Consider the following 9,440-nt stretch of genomic DNA (forward strand, 5'->3'; position numbering starts at 1 on the left):
TTTTCTGTTCTTTTCTTTTCTTTTCTTTCTTTCTCTTTTTTTTTTTTTTTTTTTTTTGATTTGAGCAAAATATTCAAATATTCAGAAAGTTGCCGTGGTCTGCTGTGGAATAGTCTCTGTAAAATGAGCTTGGATAAAGTTTGAAGAGCAGGCAGTCTTTGCGCATGTGAGGAATCCTGAAAGAAAACCATTTGTTTTTGTTTTGTTTTCCAGACCAGTAATGCCATGAGCAAAGTTTAATGAATGTTTGCAAACCCAACTTTAGTGCTAACCTTATAAGGTTTTTGACTGTGTTTTGTCTGCTTTTTGGATCCATATAGTTGCACTTCATGAATTCATTCTGACTGAATAGTAGGCAATGGACTCAAGTCAGTTCTGAATATATACATATATATTCAAATATGTATATTTGATACTCTCTGCTTAAGCTGAATTTGCAGTTCTGTGAAATGGCTGGAAATGGAAACAATATCGTAATAATGTGTGTGTATGCACATGCATGTATGTTTAACCAACGCACCAGCAAATGCATGTTCATAAGCTAAATTTTTTGCTGGAATGATCAAAGCAAGGACATGACTGAGTGGCCAATGCAGTGGTCCCTAATGCTAGTCATGTGCACGACATGAGGGCTGGCCCTGTCCAATCCATCCAACTTTCGTCTCAAATTAAAAACCGAGTGGGCGCTCGGTACCAGGTGGTGTGGAGGCCGCCAGGTCGGGTTCTCCTGTTATTACCCCAGGGTAGGAAAGTGAGGAAACTTCGCTTACTCATTTAGTTTGCAAAGTCAGGGCAAGGGGAAAAAAGAAAAAAAAAACCCATATGGTGTAATACTCACAATTCCTCTTTTGACAAATGGCCACCTTGGCTTTTTGGACTCTAATGGGTAAAACAAATGTGTTATCAGTAAAGAAACAGATAGCAGAAAATATATTTTATTATTATTATTATTTTTCCTTTTATTTTCTCCTGAGGTGAAGCTTGACACACTATCCACTATTTAGCTCAAGTTCCACAGATCTATTTAGGCTGTTTGTGCCCCAGACTTAAAAATCATTAAGGCTATTGGACTGGGATTTTCCCAGCAAATGTGATGTCTGTCTGTGATGGGGATCTTGGCTGATACCAAACTCTCCCACTTGCTGCAGATGATCCTCATATGACTGCCAGTTCTTAGCATGGGAAAAAGCGCCATACCTCAGGTCACAGTTTTTAAAGATATTCAGCATTTTGGAGGAAGAATTAGGCCATATGTATTCCTTAGTGATGTCTTGGATCTATATGGGCACTTACAGTACTTTTTCAGTGTTGTCTCTTGTGAAAGGTAACATCCATGGGATCACAAATGTAAGGCAAGAGCAATCGTGGATAACCTAAATCTCACATCTGTAATAGTGTCTGGCACCACAGTCCAGGGTGTAATTCAACATCCTTAGTGATGTGTGGGGATAGCTGGGAATCTGGGTGCAGGAATTCATGGGGCAGAAGGGGATACGTTCTCTCAGTAAGAAATTTGGAAAAAAATGCTGTTTTTTTTCCCTTCAATTTATGGTACGTACCATCAGATCTGTGTGAGACTGGGTGTCACAGTACACATTTTCCTCTCTGGGATTTTCGGGCATTGGCCATCCTTTTGGGAAGGGCTAGCTTGTTTGCTTTGCTGAAATGGCTTGTTGTGCCCTTGATATATATATATACTTTTTGCAAGGTGCAGGGGGAGGAAAACTTGTATCTCCCGTCTCCAGCATTATCTGGTCAGTGGCAATCCCACTGCACACTACGCTATGCTCCACTATACGTATTCGTGGAAACTGCTTGCAGGCCTCTATTTGAACCTTGGGAGGTTTGGTGGGCAACCTGTAGCCATGGGCTGGGGTCTATGAACTTCGTGATCAGAGCATTAGTTAGAAGGCTGGCACGGGGCACACTATTCCTGCAATTCCTGGGTGGAGATCTTGGCTTGTTGCTCCAGCCCTGTGGAGAATGAAGGTGGTCTCTGGTCCCCCCATGTTGCCACTGTACTGATCTTCCCTCCCCAACCGCCAGGCACATGGGCCTTGGTGGTGGCTCGATGGGCAGAGCCCAGCCTGTGTCTGACCTGCGTTTGGCAGCAGGGCCGCGGGGGGAAGGTAGTCCATGGCACCGTCCGAGATGAGGAGGTCTCCGGGGAACACCTCGAGTCCGGGCAGGCTCACCACGACAGAGCTGCGCCGGCGATGGGCTGATCTGTGTGATGCAATCCCAGCACGTTTAACCATTTTCCCCTCCTTGTGGCAGAGGAGCCTTCTGAAGTATTCCTCACCGACATGTGAGGAAGCTAGCTTGAAAAAAATACTAATCACAGGGCTACCAAATAATGTATTAAACACAGTCAGCAACTTCAGTGGGTAGAAAACCTCCATGATCAACAGCGCATACCTAACTATCTTCTACTGCTTATGAGATAGAGGAGCTTACAGGTCTGTCTTGTCTCAGGAGGTAGGAACTCAGAGAATCTAAATGCAGGAAATTCCTGACTGCTTCTAAGATTAGTCAAAAAATGAGTGAAAGTTTCTAAATCCGTATTTGGCATTGCTGTCTAGAGGAGCAATTAAATACCATGATCATAGCTGATACATGATTTCAAGAAATCTGATTTCAAGAAAAGACGGTGTGTTAGGAAAACATTTCAAGCACTTTCTTTATAATTACCTTTTGACTAGTTTTTATTCTTTTTCTTTCCTTTCTAGAAATTTTCTTTCTATCTACTTTCAGGAGCAGTGCCTGATAATCCAAGTAATTTTGTATTTTCAACATAGTATTGCTTAGCAGCCCCCTTGGAGACAAATGCTTCTTTCTAACTATTACGGATGTGAATGGTGTGCATTATCCAGAATGTCGATCCATCAAGTTAAGTGATCCCGGCATTCAGTATCCACAGGTGTGTTGGAAGTGCAGATGCATCAGGCTGCTTGCACTCAAATACAGAAATTAGTGGTGCATGTCAAAACCTTTGTGGGTCATGCTAATAATTCACACCAATACCTAATTAATGGTGTTAACCTGCTATTGCAAGGTAACAGGCATTACTGACACATAATGAAGGTATCAAATTTTAAAGTGTCAGTAATTAAGTACCTGTTGTTAGTGGGAGAGAGTAAGTTGTGAGTGAAGGCACCAGGTATGCACGTATCCATGTACATATATATGAATACATATGCATAGATATTTTGATTTCCATCTATTGTGTGTGTTACTCTTGGTCAGTGAAGTATAATTCTTATTGCTTTCTTTCTAGGCAGAAACCTTGCTGTGGTTATTTAGTCACTTGCCAATGCTTGATGTGAAACTTTGAATGTTATTTTTTTCCCTTAGTGTGCAAATGGTTGGTCACCTGGCAGCTCGTTGACTGGCAGATGGATTCTGATAAGGCTGAGAGCTAGGTTTTGAAATATGGAGTGGGAAATGGAGACCATGCTTTCTGATATGATCTGACCATGATGCTTACTTTAGGTAACCCAATCCATCTGATGTAAGGGAAATTTGTTCCTAACCACAGAGAGATCTGCAGGCTGTTAAGAGGGACAGGTTTGTGACTTTAACACCAAACACAGGCAGTCTGGGGCTTTATATATATAAAAATACATATTCATATATGTGTATGTATATATATATATATATATATGTAAAAAATAAGGTCACAGTGTGCAATGTGCAATTTAACTAACAGCCATTCCTTTTCTGAAAGTCCCACTGAATGGGGAACATAAGTTATTTAACTTTAGAGATTTATACAAAGCTCTGAGATTTCTCCTGAAGCTAAAATGAATACATGGACTGCAGGCTTCTTGGGATGAGCTCTGTTTCTTGGTTGTCTGCAAGTGCAACAGAGTGCACTGTAGTGCAACAGAGACTGATTTCTGACAAACAGTTTCTTCGTGCTACCCATCGCAAATGTTAAGTGTTGTTAATAACTGTTTAGATGGTTCTGAAACCACCTGTGATTCCTCTATGCAATGTCTTGGATAGTTGGAGTGTTATACAAATTTAATGCTGCAGTATAATATACAGACAATTCTAAAAGTTGTAACTGCTAAGCTATGAAATTCAGGAGATTTCTTTCGGCTTCAATTCACAATATCTTTTTTCAATGCATTACCAATCATTTGTGTATCTAGCCTACCTCAATTTTGAAATATGTTTTGAAGCTGGAGGATAATCACTCCAAAATAAATAATGGAGAGTGCAGTTTCATTGTAAATGAGTTAAATTCTGTTATTTCTCTAAACCAGAAAGGCCTTGAACTTTGGAGACACTTATGTCAAAATGAGTTCTTCACATAGGTATGCAAGGCTAGGATATATGGGAGCATGCTAAGGTCACTTAGATGCATATCTACAATAAACCCTTGCAGTTTACAATGACTATGTTCATTATGGCTCATGTGCCTGAACTATGGACTCATGCTTAGTAGGTGAAAGCACAGATGCAGGTATCTATGATCATCTGGTCTGATGCTTGTAGACATGCATCGATTAGATGTTTTTACTGTTTATTACTGGAGAAACAATACTATTGGAGTTCTGTGCAATAAAATTTGTTAGTGTTTGAGTCTATATGCAACAAAATTATCCCATTTTTTCATGTCTACAGATCCTTGCATTACCTTTTCTTTAGTTTGTTTGCTTTTCTTACAAGGAGCAGGATGCTGAAGTACCTGAGTGAAAGGAGTGTTTTGTACTTTAGGAATCAGCTTGATCACAGGAAGAGATAACATCTGTGCAATGATTCCTCCCTTGAATCTGCTTGTTTTGCCAAACAATTTATGTCTTAGGTTTGTACTACAAAGTTATTGAAAGTTACTAAAGATGTTGAAACAATTCAGGGTCTGGAGAAATAAATCCTGGGAATGCAGCAGTTTCTAGGCAGGGAAACTTTCAGCTGGTTGCCCTTGAAAGATCTGTTTCCTGGTAAATTCATAATCTTATTCTTACTGCACATTTAGATGTTACAGGGAAGAGATATCTATATCAATCACCTTAATTAAGTAATAGGTATGTCTTTTTAAAATCTTTTTTTTGTATATAAGAGCAAAAACAACTGGAGACGTCACAAGGCTTGACATGATCGGATAGTCACAGTATTAAGCCGAAATGGCTGCTGGCTGATGACATTGATCCCTGCTTCCAAGAGTGAGCATAGAATTTTGCTGGTATGTGAGATATTAGAATGGGAAGAAGATTTTTGTTCATCATTTGGTTCATTATTTTTAATCAGCATCAACTCAGCACATTGTCACACTAGTAGAGATGCCCTGGCGTAGCAGATTGAGGATTGTGTAGAGGAGGCCTGTTTAAAACAACAATTCTTGCTTAAGGAAAGGCTTTTGAAAGTGCAGCCTGAGAGAAGGAAGAAGAGTTTCTTTTTAAAATTGAAGGACTTAAAATTGAAGTGTGTCTTCATCCTGTAAGGCCTTTTGGATGATATATGAGGCAGTGCTGGAGGAAGGTTGCCAGCTGTGCCCATGTACTTCTAATTGGAAAGAGTAATCTGACATTTCAGCAGTTTTCTCTGGCCATGATAATAAGGCATTAGCTGTTAAGGAGTTAGATTAATGACTTAGATAAATGAGGAGCTGGATACATTCCTTGCGCAGATCTTGGACCAAATTAAGCTATTCAACTTGACAAAAAAGTTTAAAACAGAAACCAACGATTTTTGTCTTAATGTTTCTGAACATTTTAATATTGATCAGGACAAGAAATGGAAATTGTAATGTCTTCCCAACCCCCTTTTCTCAGTCCTGGTAGTGATCAAGGAACAAAGTTTGTGGTGTTCCTTGCATGTTTCTTGTTTTTAAAATGCATCTGACTAGAAGTCCAAAGCCAATGTCCTAGCTGGCATATACTGGGTTCCCTCTAAAGCTGCCAGACGAGTTACACCAAGAGAAGGCGTGTGCGTTAAATAACTCAACAGGAGGGCATTAAACATTTGTATTCAGGCTTCTTCACTTTCTCACCTGAACTAAGCTAGAGATTGCACAAGTATTCACCCTATCAATGACTTCTGCTTATGTATTTCCGTTTTCAGTTGGACCAGAGCAGGCTACTCCTGCACTAGGTGTGGACTGTTTTCACAGTGAAACACAGAGCTCTCCCTTGCTTCCTCCCTCTTTCAACTGTAAGTTGAAAAGGCTAAAGGGTGAGTTGGAAACCGTAGCAATTCAGAAAATCTGGGAGAGCTTTTGTGCAGTGAGCACATCATGTTAGACACACGTCTGTTAAGACTTGTGTAAGGAATTGCATTGCATGTTGACTCGTGTACTGCATCGTGCTACTCCCACCTGCCAAAGGCCCAAGCCTGCTTGAAATACAGACCTGTTGGCAACCTGCTGCTTATAATAAATCTTTTATCTAACAAAAAAGTGAATGTTGGGAAGAGCCAGGGATGCAGCTCAGCTAATGAGATCTACTGCCTTAGGCAGTGAAATATTATATGACATGGTCATACAAGCATTGTATTACTGTTGGGTGTGAAGCTACCTCTGTCTTACATTCCCTAAGACTTGCTCACCAGTTCTAGTGTTTTAACATGCCTGAGTCACCTGTGTGCCCCACCTCAAGTCTTGAAGTGGACTTAGGCAATAAAATGAACATTGCATTACCAGTGAGAGATGTTGCTATTATGGGAGGTACTAGTTGCTACTTCCTTGTTGTTTGGGGAGCAAACAAATTTCATTTTGCTTTGTTTCTGTAAATATTTGAAAATCTTAAGGAAACAAATATGGCTGAATCAAACTCACTTTTAATCGGAATTTTACTTTCTGAAAAATGCTTGTAAGAGCTTAATACAACTCAGTGCACATTTCTGTGGTATAGATCACTTTACTACAGTGGAAAGGGCATGCGCTAACATCTTGTAAAAATCATATATTCTTCTTAGTTTATGGGTTTAACAATCCCTTCATCCAGCAGCAATCCTGGGTCTGCTTTTCTCATGCATGAGAACAATATCGAGCTGTTCTTCTAGCTTTTTTCCTCCCAGAAAGTTTTGAAGAATGTCACTCAAGATTATGAGATGTTTCACATTCTTCAGTTGCTGAAATTTGACACTGTTAATCCCAACAGCAAGACCTTCTGGCAATTATTTCCCTTTGCAGAGCTCTCAGAAGGTCCTACTGAAATATTGTGTGAAATATAGCTAAACATACTTTTGAAGGAAAATCTCATTAAGAAGTTCATTTTAGCAAGCTGTTGATGGGTACCTCTCAATGCAAATCTATAAAGTAAAGATGAGTAAAGCATACATGTCTCATTGTTCACTTTGTCTTAGACCAGAGCAAATTCATGTAAAGAAGATCAGTTAGAATAAGATAAAGCAAATATTTACATACCTTTTTATAGGCAGGCTGCTCTTCTGAAAGTAAGAAAGATACATTCATTATTTGTTCAGAAAACAAACAATCATCTGACGTGAAAGAAGTGCTGATTTGTTAAAAGGAATATAATATCATACATAGATTTAGGCATTGGCTAGTTATTTTTCTGCTGTGGAAAAAGGAATAGACTCATTTGTTATTCAGAATGTTTTCTATATTTGATTGGGAAAAAATAACTTCTGGACACAAAATTAACCAGTTGGTAAAGTGCTAAAAACCTATTTGAGACCACCCATTTTCCAACAAATGTGCTAAGTGCTCCGCATGAGGTTAGAGTCAAGCTATATGTCTGAATCTAACTTCTTGGGAAAGTAACGCAAAGCCAAGAGAGCAGGTCTATGGACATTTTTGTGAGCAGCAAAGATGGATTATGCAGTTGCTTTTGCTGTGTCATTGGACAGAAGTTTTGTAGGATGACTAGGTAGAGATTTGCCACTGCAGAAAAGTGGGAAAAGCATGGCCAAGCATAGGACTAAGCTTGGTGACCACACCAAGAGGCATGGCTGAGCCATGGCTTCGTGTTGAACTGGAAGGACAAATTTGCCTTCCTGAAAAGAGCAGAAATTTGTCTATTATGGGAATGGAGCACAGGTCAGGTTGCTGTTCAGTTTAAGAACTGGGGATATTTTTTGTGCAGCGGACCATGCATGAACATGCAAGGCTGAAAAAGAGGCCACATCATCCTGACCTCCTTACCTGGAAGCCTTCCCCCTTCCTAGGGCTGGAATGTAGAAGTCTCTCAGGCAGAGCATCAGAGCTGGCTTTCCATGAGTATTGGATCACTGCCTCTGGACTCTCGTTGCTGAGAGGGTCTTTTTGGCTTGACAGCCTTGATTTAGGGCCAGCAGACTCCCAATCTGCTATGGTGGTTTTGGTCTTTCCTTCGGGAGAGAGTAATTTTCCATGGACACATGAAGGCGATGACAATGAGGAAGATTTAGTGCATTGTGGTAGACTTTTACAAATATGGCGGAGCGAGCTGGTGTATTCCTTTTGATTCCCCAGATGAGCTGTGTCAGAGCTCCTGAGAGCTCTGTCCTGAAGTGACAGTGCTTGTGATGCAGATGCCATCCTTAGGCGCCTTAAAGTGGGAGAGGTGGAAATTCTGCCCAGAGCATGCCGGTCAAATTGGAAAGGTGCAAGGTAGTTCCCAGTATGCTCCTCTTTGGGAAGCTTCAGCAAAAGCGAAGATTCAGTGTAACTTCTTCTGTGGATGGAGTCATCTGGGGGCATGGTGACATCCATGCAAACTGGTATTTCCTGAATTTTGCAGGGACTGAAGACTTCATCTTCTGGGCTGCTGCTTCCATACAAATCTCCATGTAGTTCAGGTTCCCTATTTACAAGTGCCACATTGATATGCGTGTCTTTGCCCAGGTCCAAAGAATAATCAGAACTTGGTTGTTGCATTTTTTTACTTGCAGCATGAAAATTTATGGCTGTGTGTACATAAAAACCCTATCAGAAAAGGATCATAGAAGCTTGTACACATTTTTGTTTAATATGGGAGCATATAAAAAATCTAAAGAAAACAATGTATTTATGTGCACTAGTACAGAAACAGCATGCAATTTTAATCCTTCTTAAAAATCAGAGTTTCAGCCTCAAGACCCTGTTTCAGCAAGCTCTTTGAGCAGTTGCTTGCTCAGAGTGTGCAACCATGTCAATGTCATTCAGTAGAACTACTTAAATGGGAAAGACTAATTGTGTAATTAAGAATTTTGCTAATCTGGCGTTGCAGCCACCTAATTTCTTTCTGCCACTCCCCCATCAATAAATGAGATTGTCACAGTCCTGCACATAGGATACAAGCAAAGCCCTTGAGAGTCCTACTGGTTGTTAAGTTGTTTACATACACATAATAATAACTTGCTGAAAGCTTAAGGAGGTTATCTAAGGTGAGTCTAACCACTGTATATTTTTGTTTTCAGCAGGAATGTATTTTGTAATAAGCATTATATCAAACTACCAATGAAGACAATCTATAAAACTTACCTGTTGTTTAATTATATCTTATGTTCTA

The 9,440-nt window shown here is 40.0% G+C and overlaps 1 protein-coding gene across 1 annotated transcript in view; it reads right to left on the bottom strand.

The window, feature by feature from the left end:
* PLEKHG7 (pleckstrin homology and RhoGEF domain containing G7) overlaps window positions 1-8,827 on the bottom strand; it is a 29,535-nt gene extending 20,708 nt beyond the window's left edge. Inside the window, exons 1-4 of the mRNA XM_088532921.1 lie at window positions 8,114-8,827; window positions 7,373-7,395; window positions 2,099-2,226; window positions 839-879 (exon numbers count right to left, since the gene is read on the bottom strand). Of these exons, the coding sequence (XP_088389047.1) occupies window positions 839-879; window positions 2,099-2,226; window positions 7,373-7,395; window positions 8,114-8,827 (906 nt within the window). The remainder of the gene's footprint in view (window positions 1-838; window positions 880-2,098; window positions 2,227-7,372; window positions 7,396-8,113) is intronic.
* Window positions 8,828-9,440: the final 613 nt, after the last annotated feature.

This window comes from Tinamus guttatus, unplaced genomic scaffold (genome assembly GCF_059628265.1).
Source record: "Tinamus guttatus ecotype Peru unplaced genomic scaffold, ASM5962826v1 Tinamus_guttatus_pri_ptg000472l, whole genome shotgun sequence".
NCBI lineage: Eukaryota > Metazoa > Chordata > Aves > Tinamiformes > Tinamidae > Tinamus > Tinamus guttatus.